The sequence below is a fragment of the Rhinoraja longicauda genome, chromosome 11, assembly GCF_053455715.1.
Source record: "Rhinoraja longicauda isolate Sanriku21f chromosome 11, sRhiLon1.1, whole genome shotgun sequence".
NCBI classification, from domain to species: Eukaryota; Metazoa; Chordata; class Chondrichthyes; order Rajiformes; family Arhynchobatidae; genus Rhinoraja; species Rhinoraja longicauda.
Window position 1 is genome coordinate 46,687,845 of NC_135963.1, and position 25,344 is coordinate 46,713,188.

At 42.4% G+C, this 25,344-nt stretch overlaps 1 protein-coding gene across 1 annotated transcript in view; it reads left to right on the forward strand.

Annotated features, from left to right (window-relative positions):
* The window catches only part of LOC144597863 (cytosolic phospholipase A2-like), a 99,456-nt gene that overhangs the window by 64,776 nt on the left and 9,336 nt on the right, over positions 1-25,344 (forward strand). The window contains exons 10-17 of the mRNA XM_078407577.1: positions 42-156; positions 1,635-1,772; positions 2,325-2,420; positions 14,161-14,229; positions 17,426-17,689; positions 19,830-20,014; positions 21,255-21,450; positions 24,552-24,709. Coding sequence (XP_078263703.1) covers positions 42-156; positions 1,635-1,772; positions 2,325-2,420; positions 14,161-14,229; positions 17,426-17,689; positions 19,830-20,014; positions 21,255-21,450; positions 24,552-24,709 — 1,221 coding nt within the window. The remainder of the gene's footprint in view (positions 1-41; positions 157-1,634; positions 1,773-2,324; positions 2,421-14,160; positions 14,230-17,425; positions 17,690-19,829; positions 20,015-21,254; positions 21,451-24,551; positions 24,710-25,344) is intronic.

Genomic DNA, 25,344 nt, shown 5'->3' on the forward strand with positions numbered 1-25,344 from the left:
TAGATACTTTCAAATATATTCAAATATCTATTGTATTACAGAGAATGAACTTTAAATTGAGTGAGATGAGAAACAAGATCCACAATGGGCAATGCCCATTACCTTTATTCTCCTGTTTACATGTAAAGCCAGATGTCTCTGAACTCATGTTTGCAGGTAGGTCTTTTCGATTGGGTAATTATATCCGAGTTAGTACAACTGTTGGGTATGCATAACTGGAATGCTGCAATATCTAATTCACACTCTACCGTCAGGCTCTTCGATTAGGGTGGATGTTGCTTTTCTACATATTTTACTAGCTTTATTTGATTATTATATCTCGCATTCCTGCTGTTTTCCTCTTTACTATTGATAAGGGGGGGTTGAGGGGGGATAGAGTGGGTGAGAGGAGGGGGGAACGTGCCGGAGAGCCCCTAAGAGTGGAGGTGAGGGGAGGAGGGGGGGGAGAGGGGGGATGGAGTGGATGGGAGAAGGGGGGTTGAGGGAGCATGGTGGGTGAGTGGTGGGGGGTATGGGAGGAGAGGGGGATAAGGAGGGTTGTGGGGGGGTGGAGTGGGTGAGGGGAGGGGGGAATCAGGGGGGGTTGAGGGGGGATGGAGTGGGTGGGGGAGGAGGGGGGATCGGAGGATGGAGTGGGGGGAGGGGGGGATAAGGGGGGTTGTGGGGGGATGGAGTGGGTGAAGGGGGTGAGGGGAGGAGGGGGGATCAGGGGGGGGGGTGATGGGGAATGGAGTGGGTGAGGGGAGGAGGGGGATCAGGGGGGTTTAAGGGGGGATGGAATGGGTGAGTGGGGGAGGAGGAGAATGGGGGGAGTGGGGGAGATGAGGGTGCTAGACCAATGCAGGAGAGCTTTGGGCCCAACAGGTCCACCCTGTTCTAGTTTTATTTTTGAATCCATTACATACATGGATGTATGTTCATACTTTTCTGAGGGAAATTTCAGTTTTAAACTTTTTAAAGGCTTGAAAGTTTAATAATATTCCAATATATTTTACAATTAGATTAATTATTAAATAGCTTAAGTGCTCACCAATTCCACTGATTTCTCACATTCCACCATATCACGGTAAATCACGAGAACAAAACACCGAGTTCTGAGGTTAGTCATTGTGACAATATAATGCTAGAGAATACTGATAAGTTTTGCCATGATTACAATTGAAAAATCTGAATCAATCATTCCTTTGAATTTTTCAAATAATAGTTACAACTTATTTTACACATTTAGGAACCTACAATGCAGGTCAATTTGTCACGCAAGCCTATGACAGAAATTTATTTTTAAAAAGGGCAAAGAAAATAGTTTTAGTTATAATTTTAAAACCCCCCAAAAAACTGGGTGTGAAAATCCTGCCAGTGTTCTAAAATTAGAATGAAAGATTAATAATAGGAACTTTGCTTTCAATTTCTTAGGTGTTCCAGGCACACCCTCATTTGTATCCACTTGACTATTTAATTAGACTATTCGGTCAATATATTCTCCCATGCTAAATATAGATATTTATGGATATACTGATAGACACTAAAAAGAGTGCTTAGTGTTTACATAGTGGATTGAATGAGTGATATTATTTTGAATCAACAATCTTTCACAATGACTCTCCCTCCCTTAAATTTATTTCTTTAATTTATAGACTGGGTGGAATTCAGTCCGTACGAGATTGGGATGGCCAAATATGGAACGTTCATGCATCCCAGCATATTTGGCAGCAAGTTCTTCATGGGAACAGTGATAAAGAAATACGAAGAGAACCCACTTCATTTCTTAATGGGTAAGGAAATGAAATGGAAAATGGGATTTCAGACAGTATTGTTGTGGCAATGCAAACAAGTTATTACTAATATAATTTTGCAAATTTCTACTTTGTCATCGTGCCAAAAGGAAAAATCTCATGAAAATCAATTGACAGGTTATTTGATCCCTATATTGAGTGTCTCTGGAAGTTGCCTCCAGATGAATTTTGTTAGCATCACAGTCTGTATCATCACAATATCCCACCACATATTCCATATCTTCTGAAGCAATTATTTTCCTACCATGCCCAATGTCTCGGGTTAAAAAGATTTTGGGGTGATAGTAGAAAAGATGACTGAGGGGTATTACAGTAGTAGGACCAAGGACATCAGGGGTGGAGAAGGACCTCCATGATTTCAGTGTTGTTCTCTTCAGTAGAACCAGACACAGGTGTAAGTGCAACTGACAGCCAGGACTCTCAGTCTCAGCCAAGTTGAAATTCTCCCATTTTGTCACCATACATAAATGTATCAACTTTTTTTAGTGAAATCATTGTTTTAATTTTACTTTTCCTCTTTTTCATTGATAGGTGTTTGGGGCAGTGCGTTTTCCATATTGTTTAATCGAGTGCTTGGAGTAAGCAATGCCAACAACCAATGTTCCACGACCATGGAAGAAGAGCTAGGTACTGCACAAATAACTCCATATGAATCTATTTTTCAGGGATATTTACAAAGCCCGAAATGTCCTCGGTAACCTTCTGGAGCACCCTCTCACAGGGGCCCTTGCATGCATCGATAAACCATTCTGAAATACTCATGGGTCATGGGTCTTGATTCAGAAAGCTCCATTCAATGGCTCAGGGAAACGAGGCAGTTTCAGGTCAGGACACTTCTTCAGACTGAGGGGAAAGCTGGAACAGAGGTGGAGGAAGATGGGGATGTTGTTGGTTAATTACTTAAAATTTGAGATTTCAATGTACATACCGAAGATAGACACAATGCTAGAGTAACACAGCAGAACAGGCAACATCTCTGGAGAGAAGGAATAGGTGATGTTTCGGGTTGAGACCCTTCTTCTGACTGAGAGTCAGGGGAGAGGGAGTCTAAAGATGTGGAAGAGTAAGGTGTAAAAACAACATATCAAAGCAGACAATGGTAAGGAAATGTAGAATGGTTCATTGTTAGTTGAGGGGAAGGTGACAGGGTGGCATGCAATCAGTAAAATTAATCTGAAGGACAATGAAACTAGTCAGAGAACTAGGGTGGGGGAGGGACAGGGAGAGAGCATGCCATTGGTTTGTAAACTTCCCAAGAAAAATTTAAGGTGCAGAAGGAGCAGTCTCTGCAGTAAGCAGATAGGGGTGGGAGTGGAAAGAAATTTAGGATGACTTGAAGATGGCGGAAATGTCAGGGAATGGTGTGTTAGATGCAGAAGCTGGTGGGGTGTAAGGTAAGGACCAAATGAACTCTTTCCTTGTTCCGTCTGGGTGGAGAGGGAATGAGAGCAGAACTACGGGCCATATGGAGATGTGGGTGAGGGACCCATCCATGACAACATGGGGAAGCCAATTTACAAAAGAAAGAGGACATCTCAGATGTCCTGGAATTTTAAAGCCTCATCTTGTGAGTAGATGCGGCAGAGATGGAGAAATTGAGAGTTGGGGATATTGTCTTTGCAAGAGGCAGGGTAGGAGGAGATATAGTCCAGATAACTGTGGAAGTCTGTGGGTTTATACTATCCATCAATCGAGGGACCATCCCTTGTGATGGAGAAAGAGAGATCAGGAAAGGGGACGGAGGTGTCAGAGATAGTCTAAGTGAATTTCAGGCCAGGGTGCGTTTGTGGTAAATCTAATGAAATCAACGAGTTCTGTGTCTATGGGCAGAGTGGTTGTGATGAAATTGTGATGCATACAAGGTGCTTTCTCTGGTACATTTGTAGGAATTGGTAAGAATCATTGGAATCATACTGAGTTTTTTTAGTTCCAGAGCAATCACCTTCGTATTTAATATGTACAAGCATTGTTTCGTGGAAAATTAGAATGCTTCTATTTCTTTATCGGAAGTATAAGCAACCACATAACAATGAGCATTCATAGATGGGGTGCAGCATTTGAACAAAAGGAGATAGCCATTAGTATACATAAAAAGATGGTAATTCTAGTCTTTTTGAGGTATCGCTTATTTAAATGGGTATTTGAAAGATACCAGACCTAAAGCAACAACAGCTTAAACAATCTGCAGATTCTGGTTGTCAGTGAATGTTATAAATTCCAAGCTGCGTTCAAAATTCCTTTATGTTAGCTTCATCGGTTTCTCCCTGTATGTTCTTTACAATCGAGACTTTGGTTTTGCCAGCAGTCTCTAATCCCTAATCCCAAAGGGATCTCTTCCCCAAACGACATATTTCGAATCAATTTCAGAAAAATGAAGCACATCAGATTTTAATGAGACGAGGATGAATGTAAATCATTCGTCTGATTCCAGTCCATGTCTAAATTACGGCTTCTCTTTTCCCTTTAAGTAAAGCACGCATGCTGCGTAAAACAGTTATTTATGGAAGGATTGTGGAATTGTTTATCTTCCATGGAGGCAAAACTTTATGTAAACTTGACTTCAACATTATAAATTAAGCTTTTCCAGTATTAAACATTTAAAGTTTTTTTTCCATAGAAAATACAGGAGCTGGTAACCTTCAAAGTATGTCACTGAGTTTACAGGGTTGACTCTGTGGTTCTGTTAAAACAACATAGGAATGCAAACAAACATGCAAATTCTCTCTTTGCGGGTATAGTTTCACTCTGCATCACCAGGTGCCATGTATCAGACCTGTTCACTTGATGCTGGCTCCCTTTAGGTTGCTGGCTAATGCACATCAAGTTGTTCTGCAGTAACAGTATTGGTGAAGGTTTGTAACAATCTTGTGAAATCCACTTCGAGGCTGAAATAGGATGAATTTAGTGAAACGGAATGGATTTATAATTCTCTGGAAGTTATTCACAAAAAAAAAGGAAAATTGAAACTTTCTGCCCTTATTAAATGGACTGGAAGTTACACGGAAAAATGGAAGAAGGCATGAAATTGAGAGTGGGTGGAGAGGAGTCAGCTAGTTCAGTCTTGCTTAGTAACATCAATAAAGTCCTGGAATTCTACACATGTCAAAAAGATGAGATCTGGATAAGTATGTTCTTTGTATTCTTATCACGAGAAGCAATCTAGTTCTAACAGGAAGTTTGGTCAATGTAAATCTGATATTAACAGCAGTAACCCGCTACATTTAAATCATAGTCTGCTCTGCATACTGAGGGAGAAATGCTTGGTGGGTTCTGTTTGTTTGTTCCACCCTCCTCTGCTCCACTGGCTGCCTCTGATGACATATGGGTTAATTTTTAACCCAGGAATATGCCAAATTGGCTGCTGACAGTTACTGTACACAAGCCTGCCTTAAGACTCCTTCCCTCATTGTTTAACTGCAAATACAGGCCATGCTAGCAATTACGATGCGTTTTCATTGAAAAACCGTGGTATCAATTAGTTTAACAAGACGTAGAGTTATAGAGTGAAACAGCATGAAACAACATGCGCTCTTCGGCCCAATTTGCCCACATTGGCCAAGATGTCCCAGCTACACTCGTCCAACCTGCCTGTGTTTGGCCCATATCCCTCTAAACCTGTCCTATCCATGTACCTATCTAACCGTTTTGTAAACATTGGGATAGATATGCCTCAACTACCTCCTCTGGCAGTTGGTCCCACACAGCCGCTACCATATGTGTGAAAAAGTTAACTCTCAGATTCCTATTAAATCTTTTCCCCTTCACCTTAAACCAATGTCCTCTGGTCCTCGATTCACCATGTTATTTTTTTCATTGTCATGAGTGTTGAGAGCCTCCTCATCAGATAACAAATGCAATGACATCCCCATTCTACCATAGGCCCAACTCAAAGCTTTGTATGCACTGCACTGGTGCAAGGGTAATTTTTCCATTTCCTACAATGACCCATCCTACACCAAGTGAGACCTTTTAATTTAGCCTCAAATTAGTGGAGGCTGTATGCTGCAAGCCCAGAGCATGTACCTTGTACATGATAGACTTTACAATAAAGCATTGGGACAATTTCTGACAACTCTTGACTAGGACAGTTCCAGTAATTGTTGAAAATTAACAGTGGTTCACAGTCAAGGGTCATCAGAGCAGACTTCAGTTCATTGCACTACCCAGAGTCTCATGTGTCTACCTGAAGCCATTGCTCCATGTATGCTCCCTTGGACAGCTAAATGGCAAGTTCCCTTGTTCTTTCTTTTTTGTATTGGCTGGCCAGTCAAATTATGCACTGCTGAATTTAAATAAGGGTTGGTCCAGTCTCCAGAATTGCAGGTGAGCAGTGTCGTGTAACAGAACAGAAGTGCCACCATTCTTCCAATTTTAATGTTGTTTTCTTAATACTATGATTTTTGGCCTATTCACCGGAAAAAGTACCAGGATTTTTTTTTTTGCCAAAACACTAGAAATGTACACGGTATGCAGAGAGGTTATGGTCTTTACAGAAAATAATTTAAAACAAAGTAGGGCATTGCAGAGCAGTTTCCTCCACCTGAGCTGTCTAAAACCAGCTGTTTCTGAATGGGGGGTAGCATTCATGATAGAAGAAAAACATTTCTTCAACCAATAACTGATAAGATCTTTGGAATATTCTACTGGTGAGGGCTGTAGAGGATCAGGCATTGATACCGTGCATCAGTAAATGTTTGGGTTATTAAGATAATCAAGACACGTGGGGCTGGTACGGGTGGTGGAGTTGTTAAGCCAGCCACGATCGTATTGGAAGGCAGAGCAGATGTGAGGCAATGATTAGCCTTCTCGGAATCCATATATTCTTTACAAACAGTACTGTGGCACAAAATATTATGACTGCGAAGTGAATGTAAGTGAAGCAGGTTTCAGTAGTAATTAATTAGTTGTTTAGAAATGCAGATCAGTCCACACCGTCAACCCCCATTTACACAGATTCTAAACTAATCCCATTTAATGCTCCTCATAGTCACAAAGTTATACAGCACGGAAACAAGCCCTTCAGCGCAACTCAACCATGCGAACAAAGAGTCCCTACTGAGCTAGTCCCATCTGCGTTCATTTGTCCAATATCCCTCAAAACTTATCCTGTCCATGAACCCAACTAAGATAGACACATAATAATAATAATGCATTACATTTATATAGCGCTTTTCATATACTCAAAGACGCTTTACAGAGATTTAGAGAACATAGGGAAATGAATAAATAGATAAATAAGTAAATAAGTAAACGAACAGAGAAAGGTGAGGTGACCTTCAGTGGTTGAAGGCAGTACTGAACAGGTGAGACTTCAGCGATGTTTTGAATGTGGTGAGTGTGGAGGAGTTTCTAACAGTTTGGGGTAGTGAGTTCCATAGGGTGGGAGCAGCGATGGAGAAAGCCCTGTCCCCCCAGGCTTTGAGTTTGGTCCGGATGTGGGGGGATAGGAGATTGGCAGCAGCAGAGCGGAGGGTGCAGGTGGGAGTGTGCCTGTGGAGGAGGTCGGTCAGGTAGGATGGGGCCAGGTTATGGAGGGCTTTGTAGGTTATGAGGAGGATTTTGTACTGGATTCTCTGGGGGATGGGGAGCCAGTGGAGTTTGTAAAGGACGGGGGTGATATTGTCACGAATCGGGGTGTGGGTGAGTAGACGGGCAGCGGAGTTTTGAATGTATTGAAGTTTACTGATGATTTTTGAGGGTGCGCCATAGAGGAGGCTGTTGCAGTAGTCCAGACGGGAGGTGATGAAGGCGTGGATGAGGGTTTCTGCAGCTGTGGAGGAGAGGGATGGACGGAGACGGGCAATGTTTTTGAGGTGGAAGAAGGCTGTCTTTGTGATGTGTTTGATGTGTTTGTCGAAGGAGAGGGTTTGATCAAAGATGATTCCAAGATTCCGGATGTGAGGGGAGGTGGATACTGGGAGACCATCAATGTTGAGGATGAAGTTTTGGACAGGCAGTAACTGGAGTAACTCAGCGGGACAGGCAGCTGATAATCTGAAGAAGGGTTTTGACCCAAAACATCACCCATTTCTTCTCTCCATGGATGCTGCCCGTCCCGCTGAGTTACTCCAGCATTTTGTGTCTATCTTCAGTTTAAACCAGCATCTGCAGTTCCTTCATAGACATGACTAACTAAATGTCTTCTAAATATTGTAATTGTACCTGCCCCAAGCACTGCCTCTGAGCTATTTCCAGGTACTAACCACCCTCAGGTTCTCATCAACTTCCCCCAGCTTCCACCAATTGTCTATACTTTCGGGGAAGTGGCTAATTAACATCAACCTGCACATCTTTGGGATGCAAGAGAGAATCAGAGAGCATCCAGAGGAGAAAATGTGGTCACAGGGAAATCATCAAACTCCACGTAGACATCAACTGAGGTCAGGATTTAATTCAGGGTCCCTGGTGCTGCGAAGCAGCAGCTCTACTATTTGGGTCATCTTTGCATTGCTCGTCAAATGAGGTCACATGACATAAGCATATTCTTAACATAGACGCTTATCTGATCAAATCAAGCCCTTGAGCTTTGGAGGTATCAAAATGAGATGAACTGCACACTGAAGCCACACAATGCTGTGGGTTCAGTCCTTGATAATTTGGTTTCCCAGTGGCAGCATCATGTTGTGGCGATTGCACCTTCTAATCAACGAGGGTAGAAATACTCTTGCTCGCAAGAGGTTTCCAGTAACATATTTGCGCCTCGATTTGAAAACCAGCCGTTGCTGTTGTCCGACCGCTGGACAAATGGAGCCGAAAGTGTACCAAGGTCAGAGGTGAAAGAGAGCAGGATGGGGCACCCGGTAGTCTGGAACAAGGTGCACCACAGTTGCAGTTTCATTTCAGCATTCAGATGGTGAACACAAACCACAGACGTTTTATTCATCTACCCTTCATCCTTTGCATCTTTGTTAAAAATATATATATATATACTCTGCAGTAAGCATAGAATTGATGAATAATCGGTAAACCAGAATGGATTTTATCCCAGATTTGTCTTTCCCCCATTTTGAAATATTTCCTTGTGACGTGCAACAATTCACTGTTATTCCAGTACTGTCACATCATTTGGAGTTTCTTCTCTCCTTAAACCCCACTGACTCTGAGTGCTGGTCTTCCAGCCAAGATTCCCACCAGCTACCGAGCAGCTACTCAGATTTTGACAACTAAAACACATGAAGGCTTCTAAATTTGTATAGCTGAGCTTGCACATTTCTAGAACTGTTCGCATGGATAGAGAATTGGTTGGCAGACAGGAAGCAAAGAGTAGGAGTAAACGGGTCCTTTTCAGAATGGCAGGCAGTGGCGAGTGGAGTGCCGCAAAGCTCGGTGTTGGGGCCGCAACTGTTTACCATATATATTAATTATTTGGAAGAGGGAATTAGAAGTAACACTAGCAAGTTTGCGGATGACACAAAGCTGGGTGGCAGTGTGAACTGTGAAGAGGATGTTAGGAGGTGGCAGGGTGACCTGGACAGGTTGAGTGAGTGGGCAGATGTGTGGCAGATGCAGTATAATATAGATAAATGTGAGGTTAAATGTGCAGGTACAGCAGGCAGTGAAGAAAGCTAATGGCATGTTGGCCTTCATAACGAGAGGATTTCAGTATAGGAGTAGAGAGGTTCTTCTGCAGTTGTATAGGGCCCTGGTGGAACCATGTCTGGAGTGTTGTGTACTGTTTTGGTCTCCTAATTTGAGGAAGGACATCCTTGCAATTGACAATAGACAATAAACAATAGGTGCAGGAGGAGGCCATTCAGCCCTTCGAGCCAGCACCGCCATTCAATGTGATCATGGCTGATCATTCTCAATCAGTACCCCGTTCCTGCCTTCTCCCCATACCCCCTGACTCCGCTATCCTTAAGAGCTCTATCCAGCTCTCTCTTGAATGCATTCAGAGAATTGGCCTCCACTGCCTTCTGAGGCAGAGAATTCCACAGATTCACAACTTTCTGACTGAAAAAGTTTTTCCTCATCTCAGTTCTAAATGGCCTACCCCTTTAAATCGAAGATAGACACAAATTGATGGAGCAGCGATGCTGCCTATCCCTCTGAGTTACTCCAGGATTTTATCTATTGTTGATTGAGTTGCTTGGTATTTGGCTGCACAGTCCTAAGTGTATCAGGAGTGTAATAGGGGGCTGAGAATGCATCTTTGTGCAGCATCAGTGTTGAGAATATCAACAAAGGCATCAACACAGAAAGATACAATGATTTTGAGTATCTTTCCATAGAATTTGGATGATAATAATTATACGAGTCCTGACATAACATAGAGCGTAGAATAGTAACGCACAGGAACAGACATTTCGGCCCATGATGTCATGCCAAGCATGATGCCAAATTAAACAAATCCTGCCTGCATGTGTTCCCTAACCCTCCATTCCCTCTATATTCACATTCATATCTGAAACTTTTTAAACACCACAATCAGATAACATGTTCCTAGCACCAACCATCCTGTGTTTAAAAAAAAACTTGCCCCATACATCTCCTTTTAAACTTTTACCCTCTCTCCTTACTCGCCCTCTAGTATTTGACATTTCCACTTTGAGGAAAAAAAATAGACTGTTTACTCGATCTATGCCTCTCATAATTTTATAAACTTCTACCAGGTCTCCCCTCAGCCTCCAGAGAAAACATTTCAAGTTAACCCGACCTCTCTTTATAGCTAAGATAGAAACAAAGTGCTCGAGTAACTCAGCGGGACAGGCAGCATCTCTGGAGAGAAGGAATGGGTGACATTTCGGGTCTGAAGAACAGTCTTGACCCGAAACGTCACCCATTCCTTCTCTCCAGAGATCCTGCCTGTCCCGCTGAGTTACTCCAGCACTTTCAGTCTATCTTCGGTTTAAACCAGCATCTGCAGTTACTTCCTTCAGATCTCTTTATAGCCAATACCTTTAACCCATACATCATCTTGATAAACTTTTGCACCTTCTCCAAAGCCTCCACATCCTTCCAGTGATGGGGCAACCAGACCGCACAAAATACTACTACAAACGTGGCCAAAACAAAGTTTTATAAAACTGCATAATGACTTCCTGACTCTTCTAAATCCCCAATTGATGAATGCAAGCAATCAATGTATCCCCTTTACCACTCTGTTAAAGTTTCGTTCTTAAAACAAACAACACAAACAGTTGAAGGTAAACCAAGCAAAGCTTTAATTATCGTCAGACGGGAGTGGGGGGATCAGTGCTAAGGGTGTATGACCATACTCGGCACTCCCCTTGCTTCCACCCAAAGATACAGCATTTTCGCAGCATTTTTATACAGAATTTGCAGCAAGAATGTTTAACACACCATTTCCTTCAAATCAATCACATTGTATTGGAACACAATATACTTGTCACCTTACAGTCATAAAATATTCCACACAATACATCATTAGTCGAAGGTAAGGATCCTTATCATACCACAGAAGGTCTTGTTTACACACTCCCACAAGTAGTCAACAGTTAACCACATCCTAATCTTAGCCAGAGCATTGTCCATCGTCTTTCCCAGACATCCTTCCCAGGCATTACAGGATTCTGAAGAAGGGTCTCGACCCGAAACGTCACCCATTCCTTCTCTCCCGAGATGCTGCCCGACCTGCTGAGTTACTCCAGCACTTTGTGAATAAATACCTTCGATTTGTACCAGCATCTGCAGTTATTTTCTTATACAGGATATACCGCTCTATAGGCTTTAGGAATCACATTGTTACATCCTGCCTGGTGATTGCAATCTAATTCATTGTTACATCCTGGTGCAATTTTGCAAACATCAGCTATTCAGGACCCAAGGTTCAGGCTCATCCTGTTCATTCATTCTACCATTTTATTATTTCTGTGGTTTCCTAGGATTGTAAGTTTCAGCTACCAGACACATCCTTGTGAGCAAATAACATCCCTCCACTTTCAACAATATAGAAGCCCCAAAAGCATACAAGCAGGTTTGCAGACAATGGCCAAGCATTCTATCATGCAAAGTTAATAGCCATTAACTCTTTCAAATTTGTCTACTTGTGTTGTTACTTTCATGGATCTATATTCCTAGACTGCTATGTACATCAATGATGTCAATGGTCCTGCCATTACCTGTATACTTTCCCCTTACATTTGACCTTCCAAAGTGCAGCAGCTCACACTAGCCCTGATTAAACTCCATCTGTCTTTTCCCCGCCCATACATGTAACTGATATATGTCCTGCTGTATCTTTTGACAGCCTTCTTCACTCCCCTCAACTCTTGCAAGTTTTGTGAAGTCTGGAAACATACTAACCAACCAATCTACATTTTTGTCCAAGTCATTTATATATATCACAGTGATACCAGCACTGATCCCTGCACAACTCCAATAAACACAGACCTCCAGCCAGAATACCACCTTTCTCCCCCATACTCTCTGTCTTCTATGAGCAAGCCAGTCCTGATTCCAAATTACCAAGTCACCATCGATCCCATTCATAGAAACATAGAAAATAGATGCAGGAGGCCATTCGGCCCTTGGAGCCAGCACCGCCATTCATTGTGATCATGGCTGATCATCCACAATCAGTAACCAGTGCCCAACCTCTCCCCATATCCCTTGATTCCACTAGCCCCCAGAGCTCTATCTCACTCTCTCTTAAATTCATCCAGTGATTTGGCCTCCACTGCCCTCTGTGGCAGAGAATTCCACAAATTCACAATCTCTGGGTGAAAAAAAATCCTTCTCACCTCAGTTTTAAATGGCCTCCCCTTTATTCTAAGACTGTGGCCCCTGGTTCTGGACTTGCCCAACATTGGGAACATTTTTCGTGCATTTAGCTTGTCCAGTCCTTTTATAATTTTATATGTCTCTATAAGATCCCTTCTCATCCTTCTAAACTCCAGTGAATACAAGCCTAGTCTTTTCAATCTTTCCTCATATGACAGTCTCGCCATCCCAGGGATCAATCTCGTGAACCTACGCTGCACTGCCTCAATTACAAGTATGTTCTTCCTCAAATTAGGAGACCAAAACTGTACACAATACTCCAGATGTGGTCTTACCAGGGCCCTATACAAATGCAGAAGAACCTCTACTCCTATACTGAAATCCTCTCGTTATGAAGGCCAACATGCCATTAGCTTTCTTCACTGCCTGCTGTACCTGCACGCCAACTTTCAGTGACTGGTGTAGAAGTACATCCAGGTCTCGCTGTTCCTCACATTTATCTATATTATACTGCTTCTGCCATGCATCTGCCCACTCACTCAACTTGTCCAGGTCATCCTGCAACCTCCTAACATCCTCTTTGTAGTTCACACTGCCACCCAGCTTTGTGTCATCTGCAAACTTGCTAGTGTTACTTCTAATTCCTTCGTCCAAATCATTAATATATATGGTAAACAGTTGCGGCCCCAACACCGAGCCTTGCGGCACTCCACTTGCCACTGCCTGCCATTCTGAAAAGGACCCGTTTACTCCTACTCTTTGCTTCCTGTCTGCCAACCAATTCTCTATCCATGTCAACACTCTATCCCCAATACCATGTGCTCTAATTTTGCTCACCAATCTACCGTGTGTTGAATGGGCCGAATGGCCTAATTCTGCTCCAATCAAATGATCTTACTTATGATTATGTATTTAATATGTATTCAGACTTAAATTCAGATATCCCCATTTTGTTTGTACTGAATCAGTTGATTTTAGCTAAGTTGGCCCTGAAATAATATCACAGTTATCTCAATGCTCTTGGGAGCAACAATCCAAATTAATTCCCATTCTTATGACCCCCTAACTGACTGAGAGCTGAGAGCTGTTATTCCTGATGTGGTGGTATCACAATTTGACATTAATACAAAAAAATAAACAGTCTGATGAAATACATTTAGTATTTGTAGGTAAAGATATAGACTATCTGACCCGCTGAATTACTCCAGCTTTTTGTGTCTATCTATAGCGAGACTAGTGTTGCAAGAGTAGGTTTGATACTGGTTCAGACTTATAAAAGTTAACTTTTGTATAGATATTGCAAGGTTCTTTATAAAGAGTGATTATTTTTAGACTAGAGTTATGAGTCGAATTATGAAGTTGAAACTGCTGAAATGATTTTAGGAATGATTTAATGAAGAAATGCAGTCAGTATGAGTTCATTCTCTGGATGGATTATGAAGGACTGAATAGAGGCCTACAGACTTTGGTCATGACTAACAGTTCAAAGTGCATTGCACTGCCAAATTACCAACTTCTCACGACCTGCATCAGGACTTTTTTTAAATTTGTTCACCCTTTGCCGACATCGACATTCTGAAATCCTGGAACTAATGCTCTGAAGGAAAATGGAGATCAGCAACATAACATTAAATAATTCAGTGACTGATTCTGAAACTAATATAATTCCTTTTTTATATTTCAGCCCAAATTCAGCCCAAGCATTTAATTGGAAATGACAGCTCCGACAGTGACGATGAATCACAATCAAAAGGTAAGCATTGAAATGCAGAGCAGCTCAAATCCAACCTCAGACATTTCACCCCCTGATTTTTGGATGGGTTTCCTTACCAAATACAGGCAGGATCCTTGATCCGGGTCCTCAAGTGGACTGGCCATTTGTGAGGTTTGAGAAGAGTCTGTGTGAGGCAGGGTTTAGGGATAATCTTAAACAACAATTTTCATCCATGTAATCGTTAAAATGCACCCAGGCATTTTGCAGGAGCAATAACAAACAAAATGTGAAGCCAGACAACACACACTAAGGAAGTCATCTATAAGAGGTGTTAAGGAGCATCTTAAGGAGAGTTAGAGAGGTTGAGAGAGAGTATTCCAGGGCTTAGAATGTGAGCACCTAAAGGCATAACAACCATGGAATGATTTAGTTTAGAGATAAGCACAAGACTGGAATTGGATCGATGGAGAGACAGGATAGGGATGTGTGAGGTCAGGACAGTATTTCAATATTGAGGCTCACTAAATCAGTAGGTCAGTAAGCAAGATAAATCACGTCATTTCTGAAATGTTGGAGGCACAGAATTGCACTTTGGCTGCGATATTGAGTATTAATTTGCACTTTACAAACGCTGTATTGTCTGCTCTAGTTTCAAATCAGTAACGGTGAAAACTCACGAAGTGTAAGCTGATCTCTGCTCACCAGCAGTGATATTTTGTTAGTCAATCTGCTCCGACAGGTCATTCCTTTCTCGGGAAACAGAGAGTTCACTTTCAAATCATTTTCCCACTAATTATGGGAGTTATTGTGAATGCTTACTCACTAACTTTGGCTCAGACAAATTTGTACCTAAATTACTTGGACAGATCCCAGCAATACAAGCTGAAACTTTGTAGAAGCTACAACAGTTACGGCAAATCAATCTCCAGGGGGTGATTGCGTAAGAGACACAGTACTGCTTTCCAAGGAATGTAGAAAACAATTAATTGAATTGAAGTATAAATTGCAGTGAACATAGCGAAGTTTTTTTTTTAATGTACTAGAGGACAGAGGATCAAGGGAGACAGAGGAACTGAAAGAAATTTGCATTAGACGAGAAATAGCATTGGGTAGACTGATTGTACTGAAGGCTGATAAATCCCCAGGGCCTGATGGTCTGCATCCCAGGGTACTCAAGGAGGTGGCTCTGGAAATCGTGGACGCATTGGTGATCATTTTCCAATGTTCAATAGATTCAGGATCAGTTCCCGTGGATTGGAGGGTAGCTAATGGTATCCCACTTTTCAAGAAAGGAGCGAGAGAGAAAACGGGGAATTATAGACCAGTTAGCCTGACATTGGTGGTGGGGAAGATGCTGGAGTCAATTATTAAAGAGGACAGAGGATCAAGGATTCTATGTTTCTAATAATGGCACATTTGGATTGCAGTAAAAGGATTGGTCCAAGTCAGCAGGGATTTATGAAGGGGAAATACTGCTTGACTGATCTTCTGGAATGTTTTGAGGATGTGACAAGTAAAATGGATGAAGAAGAGCCAGTGGATGTGGTGTATCTAGACTTTCAGAAAGCCTTTGATAAGGTCCCACACGGGAGGTTGGTGAGCAAAATTAGAGCACATGGTATTGGGGGTAGGGTATTGACATGGATAGAGAATTGGTTTGCAGACAGGAAGCAAATAGGAATAAACGGATCCTTTTCAGAATGGCACGCAATGGCGAGTGGAGAGCCGCAAGGCTCAGTGCTTTGGCGGCAAAAACAAGGAGGCAGATTATTATCTCAATGGTGCCAGATTAGGTAAAGGGGAAGTGCAATGAGACCTTGGTACCCTTGTACACCAGTCACTGAAAGTAAGTGTGCAGGTAAAGCAGGCAATATAGAAAGCTAATGGCATGTTGGCCTTCATAACAAGAGGATTTGAGTACAGGAGCAAAGAGATCCTTCTGCAGTTGTCTAGGGCCCTGGTGAGACCACATCTGGAGAATAGAGCTCTTAAGGATAGCGGAGTCAGGGGGTATGGGGAGAAGGCAGGAACGGGGTACTGATTGAGAATGATCAACCATGATCACATTGAATGGCAGTGCTGGCTCGAAGGGCCGAATGGCCTCCTCCTGCACGAGGAAAGATTGGAATGACTGGGTTTGTATTCACTTGAGTTTAGAAGGATGAGGGGATCTTATAGAGACTTATAAAATTATAAAAGGACTGGACAAGCTAGATGCAGGAAAAAAGTTCCCAATGTTGGGGGAGTCCAAAACCAGGGGCCTCTGTCTTAAGAATAAAGGGGAGGCCATTTAAAACTGAGGTGAGAAGAAACTTTTTCACCCAGAGAGTTGTGAATTTGTGGAATTCTCTGCCACAGAAGGCAGTGGAGGCCAATTCACTGGATGAATTTAAAAGGGAATTAGAGAGAACTCTAGGGGCTAGTGGAATCAAGGGATATGGGGAGAAGTTGGGCACATGTTACTGATTGTGGATGATCAGCCATGATCGCAATGAATGGCAGTGCTGGCTTGAAGGGCCAAATGGTCTCCTCCTGCACCTATTTCCTATGTTTCAATTTAAACTGCTGGAGTAACTCAGCAGGACAAGCAGAATGTGTGGAAGGAAATGGACAGATGGTGTTTCAGTTCGGGGTCCTTTTTCAAAGTGATGGAGTAGAGGGGTGATGAACGGTAAAAAGAGGTGAGGGGAAGGAGTGGGCCAAGAGCTGGCAGGTGATAGTGGATGTTGGTGGAGGGATTGACACATGAGTCAGTTGAGGCCGAGAAGAGCGGAAATAATAAGCAAGGCTGGAGGTGTTAAGGCTGGGTGCATGATGAGCAGGTGGAGGAGGGGAAAGGAACTGGGTAATTGAAGTGGAAGGAAACCTATGTGTGTGGGGTTTGGAAGGTGGTTGGACAAATGAGAAGGGTGGGGTTGGGGGGTACATTTACCTGAAATTGGAGAATCCAATATCCATGCTGCTGAGTTGTACGTGTCCATTCCCCTCTGCAGATGCTGCCTAACCTGTTGAGTTCCCCCCGCTGTTTGATCAGGGTTACAGCATCTGCAGGATAGCGGAGTGAGGGGGTATGCGGAGAAGGCAGGAACGGGGTACTGATTGAGAGTGATCAGCCATGATTGCATTGAATGGCGGTGCTGGCTCGAAGGGCTGAATGGCCTACTCCTGCACCTATTGTCTATTGTCTATTGTTTCTTTTATCTGCATGTTTAAGAGAAATGTTTTTGTCTCTTAGCAGAGAAAGTGCACGGTTATGAAGCAACTGAGGCAGAGGAGGAGAGCCAGCGGGTTAACCAAGACACCTGGGTACAGAGGATGGTGAAAACCATGTTTAGTGACTCTGCACTTTTCAACACACGAGAAGGCCGTGCTGGCAAGGTGCATAACTTTATGCTGGGCCTTATCCTGAACACATCTTTCCCTCTCTCCCCTCTTTGTGACATGGTGCCATCATATCTGCTGGAGGAGGAGGATGATGAAGTGGATGCTGCAGTCACAGGTTAGTGGTATGCCTTGGCTTTGTTTAAATAGTTAGTTTGTGTGCATGGATGAAATCTTGCTCATATATCATGAGTCGCCTTTTGTATAGAACCAGCATCTTATCCACAAACTTGGTAACAAAATGTTCAACACTCTGCGTGCGGACTGGTGTCAGGGAACCAGCATGTACTTTATGTGCCCAACCAAACAGACATAATATCAGACCTACCGACTCTTGCAGCTATCTGAACCATACCTCCTCCCACCCTGCATTTGCAAAGACGCTATTCCCTCCTCTAAATTCCTCCATTTCCACTGCATCTACTCCCAAGATGAGGTATTCCGATCCAAGACATCCAAGATGTCCTCTTTCTTTAGTAAAAGTGACTCCGTCCTGCTGTTATAGATGGATCCCTCACCCACATCTCCTCTGTTATCCATACTTGTGCTCTCACTCCGTCTTGACCCCAGACAGAACAAGTATAGAGTTCCCCTGATCCTTGCCTTTTACTGCACCAGCTTCTGCATCCAACACAACATCCTCCGGTATTTCTGTCACCTCCAATGTGATCCCGCCAACAGTCACATCTTCCCATCTCCACACTTTTCCGCTTTCCGCAGAGACCGCTGCCTCCGCAACTTCTTGATTCACACATCTATTACCCGTTCCCCAAACTACCCCCTCCCAGATACTTTCCCCTGCAACCACAGGAGATCTAACACCTTCTCCCTCGTCTCCATCCAGGGACCCCAGGAGTCCTTCCAGGTGAGACAGATGTTCACGTGCACCTCCTCTAACCACATCTACTGCACCCAGCGTCCACATCTGCCTTTTCACTTCTGGCCTTTGTCTAACCATCAGCCTATCAAAAGCTTCCTCCGCATCCATTCACCTATTACCTGCCATGCTTTGTTCTGCATCTCCTCTCTTCCAGCTTTCATCCCCACTACGCCATCCCCACAGTCTGAAGAAGGGTCCCAACCCGAAACGTCAACAATCCATGTTCTCCAGAGATGCTGCCTAACCTGCTGAGTTACTCCAGCACTTTGTGTCTTTATTAGACATAACATCAATATTGCATAAGCCAATACATTCCAATGAACAGTTTTTTCCTTTGGTTAAAAGAATACGAAGTGGCAATATCAACAGTGGAAATCATTCTAAAAGCTTTACAGTATGGAGAGATCCATGATGTGTGTGTATTGATTGTTGAAAGCCTGAAGACAAATTGAGAAAATCACAAAAATGCATGTGAGATTCTGTGCTTTACAAATAAGATTTAAGATATAAAAAGTGAGGAAGTTATGAACCGTCACAAAACATGGTTCAGCCACACCTTGTTCAGTCCTGGGCACCTTACCGTAGCAAAGATGCAGGGTAAGAAAGGAATTTACCAAAAAGTTGCCAGTGATGAGAAACTTGAGTACTGTGGGCACACAGGAGAAGGCAGAGTTGTTTCCTTGGAACAGGCGAGGTGCAAGGTTGTTTCTGATAGGTTGTTTAAAATCACGGAGGGTGTACATTGAGTAAACAAAAGAGTAAACGTTCCCATTGTCCAAGGAGTGAAGAACAAGGAATGAAGGTGATCAAAAGAACCCAAAATGACGAGGATTTTAATGCACTGAGTAGTTAGTGTCTGCAATGCACTGCGGGGGGGAACAGTGAATAAATAATCCATCGCAGCATTGTAAAAGGAGATTTGTAAGTATCTGAAGGAAAATTAATTGGAGGGAGGTGGAGAGGGTACAGAAGAATGGGACCAGCTGCATTGGGCTTGACAGTTAGGGTTAGGATTATTCCCAGAACACCCAGCTATTCCCCTCGTGATCTTATACACCCCAATAAGATCACTTATTTTCCTTCTCCACTCCAAGGAATAAAATCCTAGCCTGCCCATACTCTCCCTATAGCTCAGGCCCTCAAGGCTGGCAACGTCATCATAAATCTTCTCTGCACTCTTTCCAGCTGAACCACACATCCTTCCTATAGCTGGGTGTTCTGAGAAACTGAGCACAATACTCCAAATGTAGTTTCACCAACTTGTCTTGTACAACTGCAGCAGAACATAACATGATTGATAAACTAAAAGAAAGGAAGGCAGCGTCAGAAGATGGTTCTGTGTGTAATCTGAATTCATGTTTCCCTGTTTCCCTGACAGATCCAGATGAGTTTGACAGGATTTATGAGCCACTGGATGTGAAAAGTAAGAAGATCCATGTGGTAGATAGTGGGCTCACCTTTAACCTGCCCTATCCACTAATACTGAGACCTCAACGGGCCATTGACCTCATAATCTCCTTTGATTTTTCTGCCAGACCAAGTGATTCCAGCCCACCTTTTAAGGTAAAAGATTGACTTTTGTTTCAATTGTATTTTAAGAGGGGGAGTAGAGCTGAATATTTGGGGAGATGGTTAGTCTGGAGAGTCGGAATGATTGTTATGAGCAGGGAGGAGTATCTGATTAAGAGCTGCCAAGACGCACATTTTTCTACCTTAAGAGCCACTTGAATAGAATTCCCACGTTTGAGTGCCAGTTTGAAATATTTTGCACTGGCTAAACACATTCTGTTCGAAAAGTGTAGTCAGGTTTTGTACTGATTTATATCACATATGTTTTAAGAAAGCAACAGTCCTTCAAACACATTTAGCTGGTCACCTAATGATGACAAACTAAACTGGACCAATCACATAAATGGGTACAAGGGCAGGTCAGAGGCTAGGCTCTGACATGTGTCTCAACTTCCTGACATCCCAAAGTCTTTCCACCATTGGCAAGGTGCACTGATGGAATACTGTCCACTTGCCTGGATGAGCTTGAACCATTATAGTAAAGCAGCCTGCATGAATGGTACCCCATCCACCATCCTACTCATTCATTCCCAATTCCATTGGCACATAGTGGTTCCAATCTGCAAAATACTCTGCGGTTACTCACCTGGGCCAATCTGGCAGCACTCCCAAGTTCTACCATCAAGAAGGATGAGGAACTTCCTTGGGTAGAAGGAATGGGTGACGTTTCGGGTTGAGATCCTTCTTTGTATCCAAAACGTCATCCAATCCTTCTATCCAGAGATGCTGCCTGAGTTACTCCAGCATTTTGTGTCTATCCAGATCTGCAGTTCTTTCCCACACATGAAGAACGTTCTTTATGGGAACACTGCCACCAACATGTTATCTCAAGTTGCCCATTGTCATTAGCAATATAATGCTGGCTCTTTCATTGTCATTGAATCTAAATTTTGGGACTCCCTAGAAAATGGTGCTGCAGGAGTACCTTCATCAGAAGAACTGCAACGGTTCAAGAAGGAACCTCATCAATACCTTCTCAAAGGGAATTGGGGATGGGCAATGAAAGGTGGCCCAGATGTCGAAAAATATATTTTTAGAAAATACCAGCAATCGGCAAGTTGTGAAGGAATAAGCAGTGGGTTCCAAATAATTGTCATCTGTTATGGCAAAAATGCTGACGATTGCTGAGCTCAATAGAATTGAACAAGTCTGTTTCAGAAATGAGAGTTTTTTAATGTTTATTATTGAATTTGTGCCATGAGAAACCTTGTCATTGGTCTGTTTAATTTAACAGGAACTATTACTTGCTGAGAAATGGGCAAAAATGAACAAGTTGCCTTTTCCTAAGATTGACACCACAGTGTTTGACCGTGAAGGATTGAAAGAATGCTATGTCTTCAAGCCCAAAAATCCAATGACAGAAAGAGACTGTCCAACCATCATCCATTTTGTTCTAGCAAATATCAATTTTAGACATTATAAAGCTCCTGGTAAGGGGGTTCATCATACTTGACTTAGTGATTATCTCAACTGACGATACAGTTCCTTCCCATGTACGAAGTTTGTATGTTCTTCCTGGATCTGTGTGGGTTTTCTTCGGGTGCGCTGATTTCCTCCCACACTCCAACAGCATGCAGGTTTGTAGGTTAATTGGCTTCGGTAAGTTGTAAAATTGTCCCTTGTGTGCAGGTTAGTGCACGATGTGATCGCTGGTCGGCGAAGGGCCTTTTTCCGTGCTGCCTCTGCAAAGTCTAAAGTCTATTCCCCATTGATATCCTATCTAAGTGGCAGTCCTTCATTTTCAAGTTCAACCACAAGGCAAGGCAAGTTTATTTAGAGAGCACAATTCAGCAACAAGGCAATTCAAAGTGCTTCACATAAAACATTAAAGAGCAATTAAAAGCAATTAATAACAGTTATTAAAGAGAATAGAAAATAAAAACAAGCGAAAATAGAATAAGACAGGTATAATATACAAGAATAAAAGTTACAGTGCAGTGTAAGAAATGAATAATTATTTGATTTAATAAAAGGCAGCATCAAACAGAAAAGTCTTCAGCCTCGATTTAAAAGAACTGAGAGTTGCAGCGGACCTGCAGTTTTCTGGGAGTTTGTTCCATATACGTGGTGCATAAAAACTAAGCGCTGCTTCTCCATGTTTAGTTCTGACTGGAGACAGAAAGCAGACCTGTCCCAGACAACCTGAGAGGTCTGGATGGTTCATAATGTAGTAGAAGATCAGAAATGTATTTTGCCCCTAAACCATTCAGTGCTTTATAAACCCACAGTAGTATTTTGAAATCAATACTTTGACAGACTGGAAGCCAGTGTAAAGACCTCAGAACTGGAGTGATTTGATCCACTTTCCTGGTCTGAGTGATGTTTTTCTTTGACCACAAAGATGCGTTTTATGAGGAGACACTGAACAGCTAACTCGTCCACTTTTATCGGATTGCTGAATTGTTGCAGCCTCCCTGAGCCCACACTGCACAAGATAGAGCTCTGGGGGCTAGTGGAATTAAGGGATATCTATTCATATATATATATATATATTCTAGAGCTCTATCTAACCCTCTTTTAAATTCATCCAGTGAATTGGCCTCCACTGCCTTCTGTGGCAGAGAATTCTACAAATTCACAACTCTCTCGGGGAAAAGGTTCTCACCTCAGTTTTAAATGGCCTCCCCTTTATTCTTAGACTGTGTCCCCTGGTTCTGGACTCCCCCAACATTGGGAACATTTTTGCCTGCATCTAGCTTGTCTAGTCATTTTATAATTTTATATGTCTCTATAAGATCCCCTCTCATCCTTCTAAACTCCAGTGAATACAAGCCCAGTCTTTCCAATCTTTCCTCATATGACAGTCATAGGGATGTCCTTCCTCAAATTGGGAGACCAAATCTGCAAACAATACTCCAGATGTGGTCTCACCAGGGCACTACACAACTGCAGAAGGACTTCTTTGCTCCTGTACTCAAATCCTCTTGTTATAAAGGCCAACATGCTATTAGCTTTCTTCACTGCCTGCTGTACCTGCACGCGTACTTTCAGTGACTGGTGTACAAGGACACCAAGGTCTCATTGCACTTCCCCTTTACCTAATCTGACACCATTGAGATAATAATCTGCCTCCTTATTTTTGCCTCCTTATTTTTACATTTATGTACATTATACTGCATCTGCCCACTCACTCAACCTGTCCAAATCACCCTGCAACCTCCTAACATCCTCTTCGCAGTTCACACTGCCACCCAGCTTTGTATCATGCGCAAACTTGCTAGTGTTACTTCTAATTCAATCATCCAAATCATTACTATAGTAAATAGTTGCGGCCCCAGCACTGAGCCTTGCGGCACTCCACTCCACTGCCTGCCATTCTGAAAAGGGCCTGTTTATTCCTACTCTTTGCTTCCTGTCTGCCAACCAATTCTCTATCCATGTCAATACCCTACCCCCAATACCATGTGCACTAATTTTTCTCACCAACCTCCCCTGTGGGACCTTATCAAAGGTTTTCTGAAAGTCTAGATACACTACATCCACTGGCTCTCCTTTATCCATTTTACTTGTCACATCCTCAAAAAATTCCAGAAGATTGGTCAAGCAGGATTTCCCCTTCATAAATCCATGCTGACTTGGACCAATCCGTTTACCGCTATCCAAATGCACTGTTATTGGTGCATTTGGATAGAAGAATGGAGGGAAGTTTTCCTTATCCTGAATTCCAAGCAGCTTACAGCTTGGCAGCAGCACAGACTCCCGAATCCACCTTCGCAAAACTATCGAGCTGTAGTCTGTTTCATTTGATTGCCCATGAATTTTGAAAGCTAGAATAAACTTGTGAGGTTAAGTAGTAGTATAAATGATCAGTTTGTTGATATACTGAGACCAGGGAAATTCCTGGTTCCATGATCTCTATGTACCTAATAGGATGGCGACAAATGAAATAGTGCAGAAACCAGCTCTAATACACAGAAACTAGCAAAAGCAAACAACTGCTGAGATCCCATATACATTAAGGCCCAATAATCTATTGAAAATTGCATTTGTGTGCGTTTCTGGTAAAGAAAGGATTGAGCTTGTGGGTTTTCTCTGCGTGTACCGGATTCCACCCATACTCCAAAGACGTACAGGTGTGTAGGTTAATTGGCTTTGGTAAAATGTTAAATTGTCCCTCGTGTGTAGGATAGCGCTCGTGCATGGGGTGATCGCTGGTCGGCGCGGACTCAGTGGGCTGAAGGGCCTGTTTACGCGGTGTATCTCTCAAAGCTAAAGTCTAAACCTTGGCTGTGATAGCTTCTTCAGGCAGGGAGGTGAATGTCATCTGACTATCTTCACAATATTAACTAAAAGAAAAACAGAAAATCTTTCACACTCATTGGATCAGGCAGTATTAGTGGAGAGTGGAATAGAACCATTTTCATGTGAATGACCAACCGCCACTTTGTTTACTTGAGAGAGTTAACAGATGTTAACCAGCAATTTCTCACAAAAGAATAGGAAGCATTTGAAAAGGATTAAGTAAATTATGGGAAGGAAGTGATAATACTGACTGACCTGTGTATTGAAACAAATGCTGTCTTTCATGAAGGTGTTAAACGAGAGAATGAGGAGGAAATGGAGAATGTGGACTTTGACATCTTTGATGATGCTGACACACCATATTCTACTTTCAACTTCCAATATTCCAATAAGGAGTTCACTCGGCTCCATGACCTAATGGAATTCAACACACTGAACAATATTGAGGTATGCTTGAAATTATGCATTTGGTTAAAATGCCAATATTTGTAGCCATATTGGAAATTTAAGCTCAGCTGCTCGGCGGTAAAGATGACTTATCCATGTAATTTGGATTTCTGAAACACCTTTTTATACATAATATTTTATAAAGCTTGTTATAACCATCAGTAAATGATACTGGATTTTCTGAGGAAACATTAATAAATTTCAATTAATTTATTCATCTCATTATAATTTCTTGAGACATCATAATTAAAATTACGTAGAGGAAGGAACTGCAGATGCTGGTTTTAACCGAAGATAAACACAAAAAGCTGGAGTAACAGAGGGACAGGCAGCATCTCTGGAGAAAAGGAATAATTCCAAAATCAAAAAACTACAGATGTTGGAATTATTAAATAACATTGGATATGCTTAAAAAAACCATTCAGCAGGTCAAGCAATATCTATGGAGAGAGAAATTGAGTTGATATATCAGGATGATGCCTGTTCATTAGTACTGATCAGTTCATTCACCAGAGCCCACATCAATATCCTTGCAGCAATATTGAACAGGATATATTGCAAGTTTATAAGAACAATATTAACAAACAAGATTCTTTAATAATATAGCGTTAGATACTAGATTCATTATCAATTAC